This window comes from Pristiophorus japonicus, chromosome 22 (genome assembly GCF_044704955.1).
Source record: "Pristiophorus japonicus isolate sPriJap1 chromosome 22, sPriJap1.hap1, whole genome shotgun sequence".
Taxonomy (NCBI): Eukaryota; Metazoa; Chordata; class Chondrichthyes; family Pristiophoridae; genus Pristiophorus; species Pristiophorus japonicus.
In genome coordinates this window covers 24934282-24956302 of record NC_091998.1, presented here as the reverse complement: position 1 = coordinate 24956302, position 22021 = coordinate 24934282, and the positions used below count along the sequence as shown (strand labels likewise).

The window sequence follows — 22021 nt, the reverse complement described above, 5'->3', positions numbered from 1 at the left end:
CTGCACAAGATAAAAGTTCATGTGGTTGGGGGTAATATATTAGCAAGAAGAGAGGATTGGCTAACTGTCAGGGTAAATGGTTCATTCTCTGGTTGGCAGCTAGTAACTTTGGGGTGCTACAGGGATTAGTGCTGGGACCCCAACTATTTACAATCTATATTAACGACTTGGAAGAAGGGACGGAGTATAATGTAGCCAAGTTTGCTGACGATACAAAGATGAGAAAAAGCAATGTGTGAGGAGGACACAAAATCTGCAAAAGGACATACAGGCTAAGCAAGTGGGCAAAAATTTGGCAGATTGAGTATAATATTGGAAAAAGTGTGAAGTCATGCACTTTGGTAGAGAAAAAAAAAATCAAAGAGCAAGTTATTATTTAAAAATGGAGAAAGATTGCAAAGTGCCACAGTACAGGGGGACCTGGGGGTACTTGTGCATGAAATGCAGAAGGATAGTATGCAGGTACAGCAAGTGATCAGGAAGGCCAATGGAATCTTGGCCTTTATTGCAAAGGGGATGGAGTATAAAAGCAGGAAAGTCTTGCTACAGCTATAGAGTATTGGTGAGGCCACACCTGGAATACTGCATGCTGTTTTGGTTTTCATATTACAAAAGGATATACTTGCTTTGGAGGCAGTTCAGAGAAGGTTCACTAGGTTGATTCCAGGGATGAGGGGTTGACTTATGAGGAAAGGTCAGAGTAGGTTGGGTCTCTACTCATTGGAATTCAGATGAATGAGAGGTGACCTTATCGAAACGTATAAGATTGAGGGGGCTTGACAAGGTGGATGCAGAGAGGATTTTTCCACTGATGGGGGAAGACTAGAACTAGAGGGCATGATCTTAGAATAAGGGACTGCCCATTTAAAATAGGAGGAGGAGGAATTTCTGCTGAGGGTTGTAAATCTGTGGAATTTGCTGCTTCAGAGCTGTGGAAGCTGGGACATTGAATAAATTTAAGACAGAAATAGACGGTTTCTTAAAAGATAAGTGGATAAGGGGTTATGGGGAGCAGGCGGGGAAGTGGAGCAGAGTCCATGATCAGATCAGCCATGATCTTATTGAATGGCAGAGCAGAGTCGAGGGGCCAAATGACCAATCTTGTTCCTATTTATTTTATAATGCAAGTCACGCATCCAATTGGGGGGGGGGGGGGGGGATTTTTTTTTTTTAAACTTCAGATCATATTGGATTGCTGTTCTTCCCCTCTTCCTTTCATTCTCCGCCCTCCCTGCCCCCATCCCCATTTAAGGAAAAAAAAAAAGAAGAGAACACAGTGGGAAAAATATCAAGTGTCAGCTTGACTTCTCAGCATACTGAATTTTAGGAAAGCTAAGCGATAGAAATCATGAGTACCAAGGAACACAAGTGTGTGAGCTACATGGAAGGAGAGGAGGCAGAGATTAAAAACAGAGAGAAATGGAGTCAGGGACAGAGATAGACACCACAATCGGAATCATACAAGAGGAAGTACAGAAAGCAAAAAGTTAGAATTAAGGGAATAGGGGGAAAAAAAAACAAGGTGTTGCAAGAGATGACACTAATGGACAAGTAAACAGTTCAGCAGATAGGCAAGGAATACTTAGAATCTTTCCTCAGAGGGGCGAGGAATATTTTCTCACTTTTCACGACCTCTGGACGTCAAGGTGCTTTGCAGCCAATTAATTACTTTTGACATGCAGTCACTGTTGTAATGTAGGAAATGTGGCAGGCAATTAATTCACAGCAAGGTCCCATAAACAGCCAAGATATATATATATGTTTTTTTTTCCTCTTTAAAATGATATCAAATATTGGGCAGGACACCAGGGAGAATCTGCTCTTCCTTTCAAAATAGTGCCAATGGTAGCTTTTATATCCACTTGAGACGGGGCCTTGGTTTGAACTCAACCTGACGCGAGGAGAGCACACTACCACTGAGCCATGGTTGGTGGAAGGAGATGGTTTGTTGCTTACTGCTTTCTAGAGTTCCCTATTGAATCAGGAATCTATCCATTCAAAATATTACAGAATTCAGCTACACAACTGGCAGACTCTAACATCCAATCACAGCACTCCGACCATACAGAAAGAGTGGTTGCCTTACCAATGGCCAACATGGCACACTGCAGACTGCCAGAACATTCACCACTGATGCTATCTTCAAGGTCAATCTCATTTATCTTCTGGTACTCATCAAATACTGTATGTGTGAAATAAAAGGTTAGTGATTATAAACTGACAAATTAAAAAGGTTGGGCATACTGGTAACAATAATTTTTTATTTCTACCAAAAACTGGATTTGTATTATTGGAAACACAACAAGTTAGAACATGAATTCAAGGGGTCACCCATTTAAGACATAGATGAGGAGGAATTTCTCCTGAAGGTCATGAATCTTTGGAATTCTCCCCCAGAGGCTGGGTCATTGAATATATTAGTTAAGGACGAGAGAGAGATTCTTTAATAGGCGAGTCAAGGGTTACAAGGAACAGGTAGGAAAGTAGAATGGAGGCCAAGATCAGATATGATCTTATTAGATGGCAGAGCAGGCTCGACAGGCCATGTGGCTGACTCCTGCTCCATGTCATGTTTTGCAAACCATCTAATTTGTGGATATGCACAATATTCATTTGAAATTAAGTAAAATTGGAAGCTTCAATAAAATTGTGCTGCTCCTCAATAATTACTGGCTGTGACCCCATTAATTACATTTGCCAATAAGGCATAAAGTGTCATCAGTGCAGTCACTGGTAAAATTAGTTGTGCGCAATATCCAACAGCTCTGCTGCTCACTCCAATTGTTTCTACATCAGCAATTCTCATAGGTCAGATTATAGAATAGCAATCTATTCAACATTGGGAGATACACAGTTTGTCATTACCTGCCAACAAGTGAGGGACACTCCTGGAACAGAGGATGGAAATGAATTTCTCTTCATCTGTGCCCCAGGCATTTTCACCGGCTTCATAAAGAGCCTGTTTTTTTTCAAAAATGCAACATTTTAATCCTTCATATTAAACAGTTATTGGTCACATTCATATGCAAGCATTAGCTTTATAAAAAGTAGTTATAGTTCAGTGTTTATGACAAGTTAAATATATGGATTATGACAAGTTAAATATGGTGCTGCTGCTGCACACATTCCACCATGTACAATCCCACTCTCTGGCTAAGAATCAGACAAGATGTCACCTTTCACCAAGGCATCCAATTAAACAACCCACTACAAACTATAGAAAATGGGGGGAGGGTTTACATTGTAAATGTGGAATTCTCAGTCCACTATTCTAGTTTGTTCCCTGCTCACCTCTGCAGGTTTCTTGTGCAGTGCAAGAGCAGGCAGTACCCATGCAGATAATTGCAATGCCTACATCTGTGTCCCAATTGTTATGTCTTGAAGAGTCAGACTAGGTACTACAAGCTCAAAAAGAGAGTGACCGTAGTCCTTTATTGCAGATCTCAGAGTGTCTCTCCAGCCTGTGAGGCCTCCTTATATACAGGTGCACCTTGGGATCCTTGGGACTCCAGGGGATCAGCCCTCTGGTGGTTAGACATGGTAATTACAGGTTTCCATACATAACACTAATTATATAGACTTGGTAATAAGGGTGTATATCCCTATGGGGAGCAATCGACTGGGTAAACAGAAATGCCACAGGTGTAAATTTCTCAGTTGCATGATCTGGGGACTCCTAGCACAGACACTCAGCTGACCAAAAAAGGACAAAAGGGACTGTGGCAGGTACATTAATGTTTACAGCTGGGAGAAAAACTGGTGATTCAGCACCCATGGTCTATTTCCCTCATGGTTTTGATGGGGTGTCCACTGCTGGCAGACTTGCCCTGTTGACCATGTACTCAATGCTGTTTCAATTTGAGTCGATCTGGCCCATTGATTTATCCCCCCGGTGATGGGGTAGATCCAAGCCGGATCCTAATTTTACCAGTCAGATTCCTGCAATGCATGCTTCCTAATTTTACCAGTCAGATTCCTGCAATGCATCCTGGAAGCACACGACTTCCTGCTTGCTGGGTCATGCATGATTTGCAGCAATAGCAGCCAGTCAACCTGATCCCAGGCCTCTGCAGTTCAGAGCTGCTAACCATGCAAGAGTAGATTAGGAACATCCACACAACCCTGTGCTGCCACGGCCCCACCCAACTTCTCCCCAGAGGGGTGTGGCCTCTGCTGGCTGCCACCTTGTAGCACTCAAGCTATGATCAGAACCTCCACATCAACAGCAATTAAACAAAGGGTTCCCTCTCCCTCCGCTATCATTTACATTGTTGTTTCATAAATGTGAAAGGCCTGTAGTACAAGCAAGTCACATTTACAACCTTGGGTCTAGTCTTCACAAATTAAACATTGCAGAGTCATCCAATGCATATTGAATTTAACTTGATACAAGTTTAACTTGGTCAAAGATATCAGGATCCATAGTTCAAGGCTAGCCAACTCATTCAATACCTCATTAATATCAGGCCACATTATTGCAAACAAGTTAACCAATTGTACTTGTATTATAATTGTGCACAAGGCCTCATTAAGGCAACAACAGATCACTATAATGGCAATTATAAAACAGGATGCAGCCAGAACCAGTCAAAATTTACAGTTTATAGATCATAGGAACTAATCTGTAGGACAGGACATTTTGACTTCCCATCAAACTTATGATTATAAACACACTACAATACATCATAATCATACATGACACCAAAGTCAAGAAGTAAATTCTATGAATGTGCAGACAGTTGCAGGAGTGTACATCAGGATTCCACCCACAATTTTAATGAATGAAAGAACAAGACCTGTAGTGCAGGACACCACCAAGGTTGAAAAGGGCAAGGGAGAATCAAGATCAGAATAGAAAGAAAGAAAGAGTCTGGATTTCAACAGGGAGAGTGTGCAGGGAGGAGGAGGAATAGAATGCAAGGGTTGAATTTCACGTGACTGCTTCAGTCAGTGGGAGCAGAGGAGCGTGAGCAACACTCACCCGATGGGTGGTCCAAGGCCCAGCCCATGGTCAAGTCTCATCATTCCACTGGCAAGCTGCTTGCACATTGGAACAACTTGTTGGTTGGCAGGGCTGATCCTAGAGGAAAATGGGGCTATCACCCTCCTTCCTGTGGAAGGAGGAGGAACTTTCTAAAATGGCCTGCAGTTGTCTGTAAAGGATCCTTGGTTAGGCTGCTCAATGCACCCTTGGCCCACTGATACCCCAAAGTTGCATCATGGTCCAATTTGCATCAGAGGGCCCCAATTTGCAAGATAGCAAGATTCTTCCCCTCCTGTCCCTTTCCAGCAGGTATCTGGACTACCCATGCAAGGCACCATTGTGCCTGCACACCCCCCCACCCTAAAATAGCACAGGCCTCTAGTGTAGTGTGGCTATATGGATCGTCCCAACAGCATGTTCCTGCCAGTGGAGGGGATGAAAATCAACCCCCTCTTATTTGGATTTTAGAAGAGAAAGACGAGAAGTGGTACTGATAAAGGATGAGACGAAAGATTGCAGGAGGAACGGAGAAGACAGTTGTCTCCCCGTACTGGTCACACATCTCACCTTTGCATCTTCTACAGCTAGGTCTGGATCAGCATCGGTTTGATCTCTGTTGCCCTAAAAAAAAAAGGAACAAAATGTAATGAGATACAAACACTCTTGCTTATTTTTTGTTTTTAAATGGCTGGTGGCAGGAATGAGAAGATACAGCCTGAAGCAATTACCCCATAAATTTAGCCCAGTGACACTGGGAATGTTAGAAGCATATTGGGATATGAACAAGCAACTTCCCCCTTGGAGAGTGTGACACTGGGAGTCACTGGCTGGCCTGGCATCAGTGCCACCAGAGCTCCTGTCCCACATCAGCACACTGATGTTCCATGGTGGGAAGACGAGGCTTCCAGCACTCATTAATATGTAAATAAATATTTATTGCTTCAATGTGTCAAATTGCCAACAGTCTGTAAAAGCTGTGCTCGGTTTCGATAACCCACCACATCAAGTGACAAACATTCAAGTCGACAAAAAAAAAAAAAAAAAAAAAAATCAGTGTAGATGGCAACTGGGGTCATGGTTAGCTCTTATCCTTCCCTTCAGCTATGCTCTTATTGAATGGCGGAGCAGGCGCGAGGGGCTAAATAGCCTGCTCCTTATGTTATGTTCCAAGAAGTACAGCATCCCAATTGTACTGCACAAGATCCAATCACTGGAATTCCTTGAAACCATGGACAGAAAATACTAATTTTAAAAAACCCCCAACACCTAGTTCCCCTAACATTACTGGAGTGTGTCAATTATCAACTTTCGCATACAAGGGACCAAGCTCCAGGCAACACCAGTGATGGTGATGTTCTGTGCAAGGAGTTTGCCGGTCTAGGACAGCTCATACACAATCTGCAGGGATTCCAACACTACAAAAGGTCAACCAGCCAATTACTCAGTTCCCAATGCACAATTCTGCTTCATCAATGCAAGTGCGCTGGAGCGAGCTCTTGCTCAAAGTCAGAGACCCCTCATCTCACATTACGATGTGTGGATTTGCATAACTTGGGAAGGCTTCTGCCCTTACAAGGGTGGATTAGCCAGGGCAGTTTGCCACAGACCCAAAGAATAATAATTCTTCAACTCCCACTGGAACTATTCCAACTAGAGAAGGACATCATATCCAACTTCAGTAGATCAATTCCCTTATTCTAGTAAGGATTGGGAGCTTTTAAAAGACCTCAAAAAGGACTTGCCAGCTCTCAACTGGCAAGACTTCCACTAAGGCATTTCAAATCATAAAAAAGGGAGGAAATTTCCATGGAGCCCCTCTTGATGTGGAGGGAACAACCAGAATTTAAAGGCCAGATCAATCGCAGTAGACCTGAAATCCAAGATACAGCCCGTAAATTGTATTTATTCAGTCGAGCAGGAACAGAAGAGATTCCAAGTACATCGTTCAGTGTGCAACTATAGGGCACGGTCAAGGAAGGGGCCACAATTTTGATCACTGGTTGAGGTGAAGCTAACTGATCTCAAAGGGTGGTGCTAGATTTAAAAAAAAACACAGCAGGGAGTTAAGAAAATAAACCCATGACATAAAATTCTCAAAAAAAAGACAACCTAAACTCGAGGGAGCAGAGCCACATTCATGTTTCATTACAGCCATCAGCATTGAAACTTTGGATTTAAAAGACATGTGATTAACATTTTTCATCTTGGTTTTCAAATCCCTCCATGGCTGTGCCCCTCCCAATTCCCAACCCTACAAGGTCTCAGCACTCCTCCAATTCTGGCTTCTTGAGCATCCTGGATTTACCACCACCACCACTGGTGGTGGCCATGCCTTCAATGGTCCAGGCCCCAAACTCTTGCATTCCATCCCTAACCCTCTATCCTCCTTTAAGATACCCCTTAAAATGTCCCTCTTTGACCAAGCTTTGTCACATGTCCAATATCTCCTTTTGTGACATTGACATTTTATTTGATAACACTCCTGTGAAATGCCTTGTGATTTTGACTGTTATAGGGGGCTATATAAATGCAAGTAGTTATTGATGACACCTGATATGCAGATTAAAATCAGAGCCTCACACTTTAGACTCCATCTCATTTTCATGAAGTACTTGATACAAATTGCAGCTTGTCCAACAGAGAAGTTCTCTTAACGAGAGGGTCTAAAGAATCGGAAATATTTTCTTCAAACATCTTTACACTTAGTGCTGCCAACTGTCTAGTACAAAACAGATTGGAAGTTTGTATAAAGGCAGTCACCAAGATTTTTTAAATGTATACTTAATGTAGTACAAAGTAAAATAAAAAAATACCTGAACTAGGGAAACCAGAACACGTTCAAAGTAGCCTGATGTGTCCGAGGTGAGATCATCCTCCAAATTTGAATCAAATTCTGAAAAGACCAAATAAAACTTGTGAATCAGGAGGTAGATTTAAAAAAAAGCAGAAAAGCTGGTGAGGGTACAGAACTAGTGAAGGACCATTTCAAAACAAGAGACTTCTTATTCTGGGAAGCCAATAGGCTGCTCTGCCACCTATTGGTCAAGAAAGGTGATAACAAAGCCTGTAGCCACTGGCCCATTAGTTCTACACTGGTAACTGACTAAATAATGAAATGGATCAGGAACACCTATCTATATAAAAAAGGTAACTGTGGGCTGGGAGCTCATCCCTCATGTTAAAAGGACCACTTAGGACAGCGATGAGGAGAAACTTCATCTGGGGGGGGGGGGAAAGAAAGGAAGAATCTCTGGAATTCTCTAACTCAGGGCTGTGGAGGCTCAGTCTAGAGTATATTCAAGACAGAACTATAGATGTTTGAATATTAAGGGGATCATGGGATAAGGGGACAGTGCAGAAGAGTGGAGTTGAAGTAGATCAGCCGTGATCTTATTGAATGATGGAGCAGCCTACTCCTAATTCTTATGTTAATGTTACTTAGCCTTCTCCTGTTGCAATAGGGTTCCATGGATGCCTCTTGGCCCTATATTCAGGAGTCAGGACAGCAAGTGGTAGCAAGCTATCGGACCAAGAGGGGAAAGCATGGTCACACACACATCCAATAGGGAGTCGCTGGGTAGTCATCAGGAGCAGGAATCTGGGGTAATGATCTCAGACTAGCCAGTGGACTTTGAGCCCAATTGTAGTGCCTCAATGCCTTCTGGGGGAGATCAACTAGCTCACAGCAGAAGCAGGAATCAAGCCTGGGATCTTACTTTGGCTCATTATTACATCACATGGCACAGATGTATTAGAGTTTATTTTGAACACATGCACAAAACACCAAAAACTTAATATTGAACCTTTGCCAGACATTTTAAAATTGGCCTCCTCCTGAACTCCAGTCAGATTCAACCCACACAAGTTTGCTGGAAAAAATGATGAGGGTTGGTGATCATTCTCACACTTCAATGACACAGCTTTCAATAATAATCATCATGTTTGTCAGTAAATGGCAGCATACCTTCTTTATAAGCTTCCACAATCTGATGGATTTGTGCATTACTGCGAGAAGCTAGAATTTCAGCCAGGACATCCTCTGATGTTCCAGCACCCTGTTGAGGGGAGAAAAAAAGTGAATGCAGGAAATGCTGTAGTTTGAGACATGACATTAGTGTACAGCTACATGCTGGAATCTGAAAATTTACATTGGATGGTCCTGTATCACTCAGAGGTAATGCCCCAAGAGAAAAAGGATTTAAAAAAATTAAGTTAACAGTTATATATGAACAAAGAATCTGACTGGATATTGTGAGCTCAAAGTAAAGTGTGACCTTAGTCTTTTATTGCTGGTCTCCAGAGTGCCTCCCCAGCCTGTGAGGCCTCCTTAAGTATAGGTGCTCCCAAGTGATTATGGGATCCTTGGGACTACAGGAGATGAGCCCTCGTGGCGACACAAGGTATATACAGATTTACATATATAACATGGTCAATAGTTTTGAAAGGTTGACAAACACAATGAGGTTCAAGTTAGGCTCAGGTATTGGTCTGAATCCCTTTGGACTTGTAGTAATCACAATTCAGCAAGCATCATCCATTTCACGACACAGCGGTAATTATTCATTGCTAGAAAGGCAAATTAGGAGTGTCCCTTAACAGAATAACACTCCCAGGTGAGCCACAGATCAAGAAGGTCTCAGGATCAACCATCAGGATGGGATGAATCAGCAAAAAAATAAAAGGCTGGGACTCTTTAGCAAGAAAGTAGATGAAGGGATGTGACCTGATTGAGGTCTTCAAATGAAGGAGCTTGTAGGGTAGATGCAGAAGAAATGTTTTCACTTGTGGTAGAGTCCAAAACTAGTGGCCATAAATACAAGATAGTCACTAATAAATCTAACATGCATACACCTAGAACTGAGATTCATTTCATTTAACTGAACTAATTTGAATTAACAAAAAAAAGATTAAAAGCAAGGATCCCCAGTGTAGTCAATTTCCTGAGCACTATTTTTCTGTTGCAATTAGTATTCCGTCATAAGATAAGACCTTGCTGCCATCTGCTGGGCTTGGTTATACCAGCCCAAGCATAGTCCCGAGAGAGTTTGTGGAGACAGGAGGTCTGATACACAACATCCAATTCCATAGAGTGGCTTGGGATTGCAAGATGTACAGGGAGGGTATAATCATCTGCATGTTCCTCATTTGATGTCAGCAGGTGAGATTATCAGCTTTATGGTTGAAGCAGTTCTACTCTGCCTGCCATTGCAAGGTGTTGAGGAATTTTCCACTTTATCCCACACTTGTAGTTTTCTGCAATTTTCAAGAGCACCCCCTGCACACCCCCCCCCCCCACCCCCCTTTTTGGAGCAAGGCCATTCTGACAAGTGCACCCTGTGTTGGGACTCATCAGCTGTGGCTCAGTGGACAGCACTTGTCCAAGGTCAGAAGGTTGTGGGTTCAAGTCCAGGGACTTTAAGCACAAAAAGAAATCCAGTCAGACACTAGTGCAGTGCTGAGGGAGTGCTGCACTGTCAGAGATGCTGTCTTTCAGAGGAGACGTTAAACTGAGGTCCCATCTGCCCTCAGCTGGACAAGAGATCCCATGGCACTATTTAAGAGCATGGGAGTTCTCCCTGGTATCCTGGCCAATATTTATCCCTCAAAATCAACATAACAAAAACAGGTTCTCTGGTCATTATTGAATTGCTGTTTGTAGGAGCTTGCTGCGTGAATATTGCTACCGTGTTTATGACATTACAACAGTGACTACACTTCAAATGTACTTAGTTGGCTGTAAAGCACTTTTGAGATGACTGGTGGACGAGAGAGGAGATGCAGAAATGCAAGCCTTCACGCCGCCCATACCCCACCACAAATCAACAAACCAGCTCCCCTCTCAAAGCATGCAACATTATTCCAGTAAATACAACCATGCCAAGATGAAATACTGATGCATGCTGCTGTGAATACCCATGAACAACTTGGATGAGGTCTTCAGCTCCATTAAAAAAAAAGGAAAAAATGACTATCAGTTACTGAAATCATGCAGTTACCTACCTTGTTGCTTACTGAGACCAGACCTGCACTGGAGTGTCAGCAAATGGCCACAACACCATCAAGATGTAAAACAGGAGAGAAAGCAGGGAGAGAAGCCAAGAAGGAGTGGTTAGGCGACACCAAGCTTGGGTTAGAAAAGCCTGCAGATTTTAGGAGAAAGGGAAGAGTGAGGGAGGTCAGGGGTTGCACAGTTTTAGGTCCTGGAAGAGCAAGCTGGAGCAGGAGGGAGATGGACTGAGTCCCAACAAGAATGAACTTGTAGAAATCAATAAATACTGACTGCAGAGACAGCACTTTGTAGGTTTCCAGTAAAATCCCAGTTACCTTCACAGCATCATACAATTCCTTGGCATCATAGCGAGCTGGAGGATACAGCAGGGCAACAATCAATGACTCAAACGTTCCAGAGATCTCAGACTTCAGATCATCAATCAGGTCCTGTGGAAAAAAGATTCAATAAATTAGCAATGTGACATTGCAGAGCAACAGTACTGTGATACAATTGTAAATGCATCAATATTGTACTCCAGACATTTTATCCAAGTATACATTTGTTTTACCTTCAACATATTTGAGAGAAGGAAGACAGACTTGCATTTATATTGTGCCTTTCACAACCACTGGGCATCTCAAAGCACTATACAGCCAATTAAGTACTTTGGGGGGTGTAGCCACTTTTGTAATGTGGGAAACGCAGCAGCCAATTTGTGCACAGCAAGCTCCCACAAACAGCAATGTGATAATGACTGGAGTCTGTTTTTTGTTGATTGAGGGATAAATAAATATTGGCCAGGACACCAGGGATAACTCCTCTGCTCTTTGAAATAGTCCCATGGGATATTTTACATCCATTTGAGAGCAGACGGGGCCTCAGTTTAATGCATCTCTGAAAGGCGGCACCACCGACCAGTGTAGTGCTGCACTGGAGTGTTGACCTAGATTTGTGCTAGAGTCCCTGGCGTGGGACTTGAACCCACAACCTTCTGACTCAGGCAAGCATGCTGCCCACTGAGCCACAACTGAAACAAAAAAGGGAAACATTAGGGTTATTAACTCAGGGGCTTAGCAGAAAGAAATAATTTAGATTAATAAATGTATATTTATTACAAATGTAGTAACTAGGGAACTCCAGGCAGAGCTAAGCCACTGCTTTGGGACAATACTTCATCCCATCTACAAATGTGAATATTTACTAAAATCTTCCATCAGAAGTTAAATGCAGTCAGTTCTGGTTCAATTCACTAATCATTTCCCACTGAGCCTTTCTCCCACTAATTGCCTCTTTCAGACTGGAACAGTAACATCTGCTTTGTAAATGATCAGAGCAAAGTTATGCAAAAACTTGGAAAATTGCATTCAAATCATCTATTTTATACAAGGCCACATAGTCTTTAAAAAACAGCACATGTTTGCTTATCTCCTGGCTCAGAATGAACAGCTCCATTTGACCTTCACTCCTTGTCCAATTGTACCGGGTCAAACACCAAGCCCCAATTTGATAAAGTCAGCAGATGCTTTCCAAGTTCGTTATTCAGACTCAGCTCTGCATAAACCCCCAAGGCATTACAGTCAATAATGACACAGGATTAAGGATCTATTGTAGGCCTTTGTGGAGATTGAAATTAGTGCAATGTGCAACCCAGACTATAGAACAAATATTAAAAAAGAAGCAGAGTTCTGGCTCAAACATTTATAACATTCACCCCTTCCTCGCCAATGGTCTGCCCTCTACACCAACTCATACCGAGGCAAGCTTCCATGGAGGTGGAGAAGATGATGACAATCTCCATTTATATAGTACCTTTAGTTTAGTTTTAAAAGTCCCAAGGCCCATCACAGGACTGTAAACAGACAAAAAAAAATTGACATCGAGCCAAAGAAGGAGACATTAGGGCAGGTGACCAAACATTTGGCTAAAGAGGCTGGTTTTAAGCAACATCGAGGGAGAGAGAGGATGAAATGCCAGAGTTTACGCCAATGATGAGGTGAAGGTAGTTTTGGGGAGAAAGAATGCACAAGAATCTAGACTTGAAGGAATGTAGCATTCAGAGGATTGTAGGAGGTTATAAGAGATGGGGATGGTGGTAATTTGAACACCAAGATGAGAATTTATATTGGCCCAGGGCCAATGTAGGTCAGTGAGCACAGGGATCATGGCAAATGGGACTTGGTGCGAGTTAGGATATGAGCAACAGAGTTTTGGATGAGCTCAAGTTTATGGAGAGTGGCCAGCCAGGAGAGCATTGGGATAGTTGAGTCAGAAAACAAAAGCATGAATGAGGGCCTACAAACCATGTGCAGACAATTTGACTGTCGGGGTGTTGCAGTTAAGCCCAATCCTGCCCGCACCAACACCCATAAATGAACATTCTAGCCAGCTCAGTGGATGGTGATCAGGAGTGGGAATCCTGATGGATGAGTTTGCTTTTCTTTTGCCCAGCCTAGGAATGCAGAGACCAAGTGCAGCATCTGTTCAGTCAACACACCGAAGGACAGCTGACTCAACAGGGACCAAACTGAAAGGCAACTTTAGTGCAGAGGCTCAAAGGATGGCAAATTCATTTTGGTGGCTTCAGTATATACAGACAGAGTTTGGGGTAAGCAGGACCAAGGGTTGGTTAGGGCTTACCTTTCCAACAACAGTTTTATAGCCAATAATGATCTGTTGGCGTTGGGCGTTACTTCTCTGCGTCAATAGATCCAATATGATATCTTCGTCAGTCCCTGTAAACAACAATCAAGGTCTTGTAACCATTTATTTGCAAGTGTATTTATTGCAATACAGCAACACTCAAAGGCAGCGCTCCTATATGCTCAGTCTCAACAGGCAAAATGTTCTTATGGGATTTTGTAAACTCAGTCACCCTCAATCAAATGGCACAAAGCAGGACAACGTCAACATAACCAGTCAGTCCTGGAGGGGGGTCTGCTCGTGACACCAACGGTAAAACAAAATCCAGTTTGCCAAGGGTAGCTTTATTAGATTAACCCTAGACAAGTGAAATAAATGCTCAATTAAACTTGAAATTACTTATTCCTCTTCATACCAGTGTCCCAAGCTCTTTAAATTCATCCCTGGGATGTAGGCATCGCCGGCAAGACCAGCATTTACTGCCCATCGCCAATTGTCCTCAAGAAGGTGGTAGTAGTGAGTCATCATTTGAGTGAAGTTAAGAGTCAACCACATTGCTTTGGGCCTGGAATCACATAGGCCAGACCGGGGAAGGACAGTAGATTCCTTACCGAAAGGACATCAGTGAACCTGATGGGTTTTTAAATAATAATCCAGAACATGGTCACTTATGTTCAGAACAACGCCACAAGACTGTATATTTGCAAGCTCAAACTGTTGTGACCTTGGTCCCTTTAAAATGTAACTCCAGAGTGATGAATCAGCATGGTAGACTGCCTTTTATACCTGCTTGCCCGGGGTGTGCAAGTGACCCTTGGGTCACCCACAGGTGCACCCTCTGGTGGCAAGTTTTACACACTAGTAATGTTTACATACATACATACGTCACAATTACTGATACTAGCTTTTTACTTGAGACTTTAAAAAAAAAAAATTTTATAACTATTTAAATTCCCAGCTGCCATGGTGGGATTTGAACTCAGTCTCTGGATTACTAGTCCAGTAACAATTATGCTACCATACTCTACCCCATTCTCCTTATTTATAATTCTAAAGTCCAAAAATATTCTACACTTATACAACTCCATTTTAATACAAGACATGCAAACACTATTTACTGATTTTCAGTGCATCCAGGGCCTCACTGTTTTTGGGGTGGGAAAGGGATTGTGAAATTTGGCATCCCATTGACTGAAAGCTGGCTACTAAGATTTTACAGCCAATTGAGAGCTCATTTCTGTAAAGATTGGGGTGTGGGAGCCAACCTTTGCAGCGCTGAAATGGAGAAGAAAATGTTTGAAATCAGCTCAGACAAACCCCAGCAAGGTAGCTCTACAGAGATTAAAGTTTCTCCAAAACAAACATTTACCAGTCAATCCACCTTTGGGGACCATCAGTTATCTTCAGATTAGAAACACTGGTCCCAAATTGGAACATTTGTTTGCCACAGTCTTGTTTTTGTTTCCACCCATCCCCTCTACATAACAAGTTACTAGCTAATGAGGATGTAAAAATCACTGGAGGAACAGTTAGTTAGTATGTTGAGCAGCTCTGGACTCATGGGCTGGAAACCCTCGCTCTATACGGATCGAAAGTAATGCACGAGATGCAGGGCGAGTTGGCAAAGACTGATGCAGTAACCGCTATCGTTCAGATGTTGAGGTTGAAGCAAATGATTAGAACAGAAGGAGGAGCTTTACACAGCACCTGGTCTAGGCTGCACCTGGACAACCAGGTGCTGCAGCGTTCTATCCCCCAGCACCAATCTCTCCTGGACGAGTATGTTCACCAAAAGCTATGCAAACTTAATAGGTAAGCAAGTCAATGTGTGGTGTCCTTGGAGACATTATACAGCCCAGGTTGGGGCACTGAAGTAATAAAATAGTTACTTTGCTTGGTTAAACCAATATAGAATGCAGTTATCGAACAAGGTTCTCATTTGGAGTCAAAGTGGAGATGTCAAAGATGGGCCTCAGACATTTGATTTAAAATACAAATGACTCAATGAAATGTATTTTCATGGATCCCAACTTTCCCCCCTCCATCTTTGGAATCCAACAGTAATTTCCAATTACTATGCAGTGAGGCACTGAGCCACACAGAGCAGGCAGGATCCCAGTCCAATTCCTGCCCCTGGACAAACTAGCTGATCTCATCCAAGGCAGCAGCAAGGGCTACAATTGGTCTTGGCCCATCTAGACCAGGGAGGGATGAGACTTCCATTGTCGGCACCCCCTCTGTCATTAGCTTGCCGACACTCATTATATGGGCGGACTCCAGCATGAATAGTCACTTGGGTGTGATTCTGTGTCAGTCTGGAACCCGGCAAGTATTAATGTTGAGGAGAATAATTTACAGGGAAAAAAAAAATTCAGAAACCATTGACAGAGGTCTTATGAAAAGGTTCGCTAGGGTAAATGTAGAGAGGGTGTTTCCACTTGTGGGGTCTCCAAAATACAAGATAATAAATCCAATAAGGAATTCGGGAGAAACCTCTTTACCTAGAGTGTAGCAAGTAGTACAACTCAACTCTGGTGTAGTTGGGTCAAAGAGCATAGATGCATTTATGGGGAAGCTATACAAATACGAGGGAGAATAGAAAAGGACAGGCCGAGATGAAGTAATGTGGGAGGAGGCTCGTGCAGGATGAACACTGGCATAGACCTCGTGGGCTGAATGTTTTAAGCACAGTAACCAGCCAAAGCTTTTCTGGTCTCTTACCAAATCCCTTCATGGCCTTGTGAAGCGTCTCAGCATCTTTATTGGCATCAAAATCTGGAAAATCATGGATTGTGCCTCTGGTTCTTGCCTAAAAGAGAAAGTATTATTTTAATGCTTTATATGTCTTTGCAATTCATTAATATGCATGCTTAAGAAAAAAAAAGGGATGAACTTTTCAACATGCAGATGAAAGCATGAAGGGGCTCCGATACCACCTCTAGTAACTTTACCCATTGAGTAAACAGAGCCATAGGCTCTCCAATGCCATCCCTAGTTTTCATGGCATAATCCGATCTCAGTTGGGGGTAGTGCTGAAGGAATTACAATTAGCCTCAGCATCCACAAGGAAAAGAAAGTCAGACAGATTTCTTGCTCTCAATTACTAGCCAGTGTACGGATATTGAGAGGGTAGCAGCAAGCTCAGTCGGTACACATCATGCAACCCGCAGCCCCCGCCCCCCCCCGCGCACACAATTTTGGATAACCTGCTAGCACAGTGAACCCACCTAAATAATGGCCACTTGTGTAAAGAGGCAACCTTGATACCTGCACCCCAGCAAGAAACGAATGCCTTCAGAGGCAAGATGTGTTGAGGGTACTGGCGAAGCAGATTAAATAATTCTGGGGTCACTGGGCACCAAGAATATCCATAACCACCCAAAGCACCACCCTCTCCCGATCAATTAAAACAGAAATGGTGTAGTAAAATGCATGAAGAAATAGGCTTGTAGAATGTTTCCAAACTGCATTAATAAGTCGCAATGTACGACCATCAAAATGAAACATTTATATGGGCCCCCGGCTGATGCATGTAAATCGGCCCCCAGCAGTGGGTCAGGCAATGGCCCTTCATTTGTGAAACACCAACTGCTTGCAGTTATATAGCACTTTGAATGTTGTAAAACACCCAAGGCACTTCAGAGTTACCAAAACAGAATTTTACACCAAGTCAATATTAGGACAGGTGACCAAGAGCTAGAGAGTGAATTAGGGAGACAATTCCAGAGCATAGGGCCCAGAGAGCTGATGGCATGGCCACCAGTGTTGGAGCGATTTTTAAAAAAAAAAATCAAGAATGCACAAGATGCCAGAATTGGAGGAGTTCAGGTTGCAAGGCTGGAGAAGGTTGCAGAGATAGGGAGGGCAAGGCCATAGAGGGATGGACCTGGATTAAAATCCAACCCAACTTGGTGGAATACAAGATCCTCTGCCTGCAAGGATCATGTATGAAATGAGTTTGGGCAAAGTTATCCCTAAATTGGCACCAAGTGTTGCTAAATTTGTCAATCTTAAGAGGCCACAGGATGGCTAGCTTGGAAATGGAAAAATCATCAAGTAGGAGCCCCCTTTATCAGTATTATCTAATACATCAGTCACCTATGGCCAATAGGAATCCAGATGTGGCCAAGTTCATTTCAGATGAGTTTTTTTAAAAAAAGAGCAAGAGACAGTCATTAGGCCTGTGATCCCAATACTCTGTTGGCAAAATGGCAAGACCAAAAGCAGAATGGGAGTGTTTTTTGATTAAGTGTTTTACTTCCTTGGTTACTGAATGGTGGTACGTTGATCAAGTACATTTACCCAGATCATGTGATTGCACTGCCGTGTACTACTAAAATTAGTTCTGTAGTCATCAAGACAGTCTGGCTGCATTTTAAAATGCTCATCCCAGTTTTCAAATCCTGCCACAGCCTCGCCCCTCCCCATCTCTAAATCTCCTCCAGCCCCACAACCACCAGATATCTGTGCTCTGGATTCCAGCCTCAAGCATCTGATTTTAAATCACTCCACTTTTGGCAGCCTTGCCTTCAGCTGCCTAGGCCCCAAGCTCTGAAATACCCTCCCCAAACCTCTCTCCTCCTTTAAGGTGCTGCTTAAAACCTACCTCTGACCAAATATCTCCATGTGATAAGGTGTCAAATTTTGTTTTATAGCATTCCTGATATTTTACTACATTAAAATAGGCGCCATATAAATGCAGGTTATATCCACACCTGTGACTAGTCAACGATGTCTATGGGACAATACTGCCCCACACAAGAATGGCAAACCACTCCGGTCGATATAATGGCCTCGGAATAAGATTGCAATTTAGCAGCATTTGAGTTAGGTGGAGAGAGATTGCCACATACTATCTGGTAATTTATTAAGTGATTATGAATATTCATTCACTATTCTCCTTCCCCCATCACCCCCCTATCCCGGCAAGGTCAAGTATGTGGAAAATGCTGGGGGCGGGTGGTGTAAGGGCTATCCAAAAATCCGTTGCAGGAATGAAAGTTCCGCTTTAAAGCTGCTCGCTCACTACACTTCCTGCCACACCTTCAGCGGGATATAGCACAGCATTCGCCCAATGAGTCGAGCACCAGTGTGAAGCAGACAGCGGGGCTCTGCGTCTAGTGGCTTTGCAGCCGATGAGAAATCAGATGATGGGTCAGTTTCAATCGGGGGGTTAGTTTCGGGGTGGGGGAGCGCAAACGCAGCTTGCGCCACTGTCAGACCGGCGTAAAACGAGGAACCAGCGGCGGTCAAACTGAAGGAAAGGTTTTAATGTTGAGCAGGTGCAGAGTTTACTACATACACATACATATAAACCCTGTCCATATTGACACAGTCAGAGCGGGGGAGACTCTGCAGCCGGATCAGACAACATTGAGATTATAAACTGCTCCTTTGTTAGTTCCTGCCACACCCATGCGGAGAGCGGATGGGTTTTTCCTGATTCACGGTCATATGCTGCAGCGGAACCTGCGCTGGATCACAAGACACTAGCTCAAAGCAGGCGGGCTGCCAGAAAAATCCAATGTGCTACTTATTGTTAAACACTGACAGGATAGTTCAGCCGAGTCTCATGCTGTCTTGTATTTTTGGCACCAATGCTCGAGCCAGCACCACAAGTGTAGTCCGATGCCGGATGGTGCCAATCCTATCTTGACAGCAAGACTGAGTAATTTCAACGCTTTTTCCTTCCGGCCAATTGCTACAGCCAACACAGGCTCTAGTTTAAAAAGTCTGTTAGTTACAGTTCATCACATTGCTGTTTGTGGAGAGCATGCTGTGTACAAATTTATTGCTAATTTCCTACCATTAGTGACTACGCTTCAAAAAGTAAAGCACTCTGGGACATCCCGAGGTTGTCAAAGGTGCTTTACAACTGCTAGTCATTATTTTCTTCCCATTCATTACTGTCACACTGCTTGTCCCACACTCGAGTAGAAATGTCCTCCAATTAAATATTGGGAAGACCAAAGCCATTGTCTTCTGTCCCATTCCTCAGCCACTGACTCCATCCTTCTCCCTAGTTGCTGTGGAAGGCTGAACCATACGGTTTTGCAACCTTGCTGTTCTATTTGACCGGCAGATGCACTTCCGAACCCATAAATTCCCTCCATCACCAAGACCACCTATTTCCACCTCCACATCACCCCATCTCCACCCCAACCTCCGTTCATCTGTTGCAGAAAACCTTTATCCAAGCCTTGGCTGCCTCTAGACTTGACTATGCCAAAGCTCTCCTGGCCGACCTCCCATCTTTCAGCCTCCGTAACTTGAGCACATCCAAACTCTGCTGTCCATATCCTAACTCGCCCCAAAGTCTCGTTCACCATCACCCCTTTGCTCACTGACCTACATGAATGCTTAGATTTAAAATCCTCCACCCCTACAACTCTCCAAGATCTCTGCACTCCTCCCAATTCTGAACTCTTGCAAAGCAGATTTCAAATTGCTCTGCCATTGGCTGCCTAGGATCAAAGCTCCATTAATCCCTCCCTAAACCTACCTCTTTGGTCAAGCTTTTGGTCACCTGTCCAAATATCTTGTGGCTCAGTGTCAAATAATTTTTGATACACACCTGTGAAGTGCCTTGGGACATTTTACTATTTTAAAAAGGCACTATATAAACACAAGTTGTTGGCCCAATTACTCATCTGAAATTAAACCTTTCAACCTCAGCTCTACAGTGCAAATCAGATTTTAATTTTATTTTCTGTAACTGTCACCAGTGCTACAAATATTTGAGTCGCCACTGCATTTAGAGTGTGCCTTTCACATCCAGAAGGCATCCCAAAATACTTTACAGCCAACAAATTACACACTGCTAGGTCCCATAAATAGCAAGGGGATAATGACCATTTTGTTTTGTTGGTAGTATTGGTTGAGGGATGACTTAGCAGGAATACCCAGAGCACAGGAAGTTTGTGTTAGGAGCATCTGCAAAACAGATCAAGCAAGCTGAAAACAATATACTTTTCAAAACTGGTCTGTGGCTGTTACTAGGCAATCAGCTGCAAGCGAGCACCTGCCTAGCTGTTAATTGACTAACAAGGGAGTTTCTATTTTTTTTTAAAATTAAAAATGTACATAAATGCAAGCTCTCTAGTCTAGGGTAGATGCCATTTAATTTGGACAAGTCAGTAGAAACCAATTTCTCTCACCAAACAATATCCCAGTTGCTTGCACACCTTCCCAACTGAGCAATTTCCCCAGTTATGAAACTCAGTTGTTCTGCTAGTGAGACAATGGAACCTAGTGACTGCACAGTTCCCAGTTCAGATTGCCTGTATTTCAGCAAGATCCAATAGCTGTCACCTGGACAACTGGAAGGACTAAACTGGATGGCGTGCAAAACCAGTGGGTTGGCCCACAGAAAAACCAGCTCTAAAAAAGGACATTCCACTTAAGTGGTTTCTACAATGAGGTTTACAGTTTGCCAATTAATAATTGGCAGTTTATCAAATACATCAGAAATAGGTAGTTTGCCTATACCCTTAACTAATGAGTATACAGCCCAGTGTCAGACATAGCACATTTATGGACCTTGTCCTATACAAGGGTAACCCGATTCCAATTAATACTGCTCCCTGCAGCAGCTCATCAACATGCAAATGTTTTCCATTCAGTAGTTAAAGAGGCTACATCTTCATAAAAACCAGTTTTGAAAACTTTTAATTAACCAGCACAAAATAAAAAGCTAATAGTTTCCTGTGAGAAACATTGCCATTTTTCCCCCTGAAAATTAGGTGTGGTATTTCATGATTCTCTACACATTTTCTAGAGTGCAGAAAGAGGCCAACACACATAACTGCTTTGCCTGCCAACAGTAACTGAACCACTGCAGACTATTAGTACTACACATATACACTGCTGTCTCTGACAGCTGAAATTCAGATTCCACTTACCACGCCTTTGGCTGCCATGGTTCAGTCAGAATTCTCTGTTTTAAACAAAAACACATACACAATTCATTTAATGCAGCTTTTCCACATTTTCCTGAAGTACTTCAATAATTTATTTTTAGAAAAGAAAAGACCAAAGAAGACAGTGAATCATTTTATAGGACAGACAAACCTGCTACAAACGTGGTTGTGAAAAATTTTCCAGTGTGTGGCTCACAGGAACTCAAGAAATAAGGCCTGCCTTTTCTCTTGGGAAACCTTCGAAGGCTGCTTATGGATTGGTGGAGAGCTTGGAGATATATTTAAATGAATTAGTCATAGAAACAGGTTAGCCTATGAGGAGCTACTAATCCAAAACCATTGTGGGTGCACATAAAACCAGCACTGAACCTTCCTGTTATTGCCAAGTAAATCCAGTTACTCAGTCGGAATAGTTTCCCTAGCAACGGCTTTCGCTGGCATGGAACCTAAAATGACATCCGCTAGTTCTGAAACGTGTACAATTTT

At 43.0% G+C, this 22021-nt stretch overlaps 1 protein-coding gene across 1 annotated transcript in view; it reads right to left on the bottom strand.

The window, feature by feature from the left end:
- LOC139234908 (annexin A5-like) overlaps positions 1 to 21757 on the bottom strand; it is a 28985-nt gene extending 7228 nt beyond the window's left edge. Inside the window, exons 1-10 of the mRNA XM_070865777.1 lie at positions 21687 to 21757; positions 21518 to 21552; positions 16338 to 16425; positions 13614 to 13708; positions 11309 to 11422; positions 8949 to 9039; positions 7798 to 7877; positions 5552 to 5605; positions 2866 to 2959; positions 2087 to 2182 (exon numbers count right to left, since the gene is read on the bottom strand). Coding sequence (XP_070721878.1) covers positions 2087 to 2182; positions 2866 to 2959; positions 5552 to 5605; positions 7798 to 7877; positions 8949 to 9039; positions 11309 to 11422; positions 13614 to 13708; positions 16338 to 16425; positions 21518 to 21535 — 730 coding nt within the window. The 5' untranslated portion in view covers positions 21536 to 21552; positions 21687 to 21757. The remainder of the gene's footprint in view (positions 1 to 2086; positions 2183 to 2865; positions 2960 to 5551; positions 5606 to 7797; positions 7878 to 8948; positions 9040 to 11308; positions 11423 to 13613; positions 13709 to 16337; positions 16426 to 21517; positions 21553 to 21686) is intronic.
- Positions 21758 to 22021: the final 264 nt, after the last annotated feature.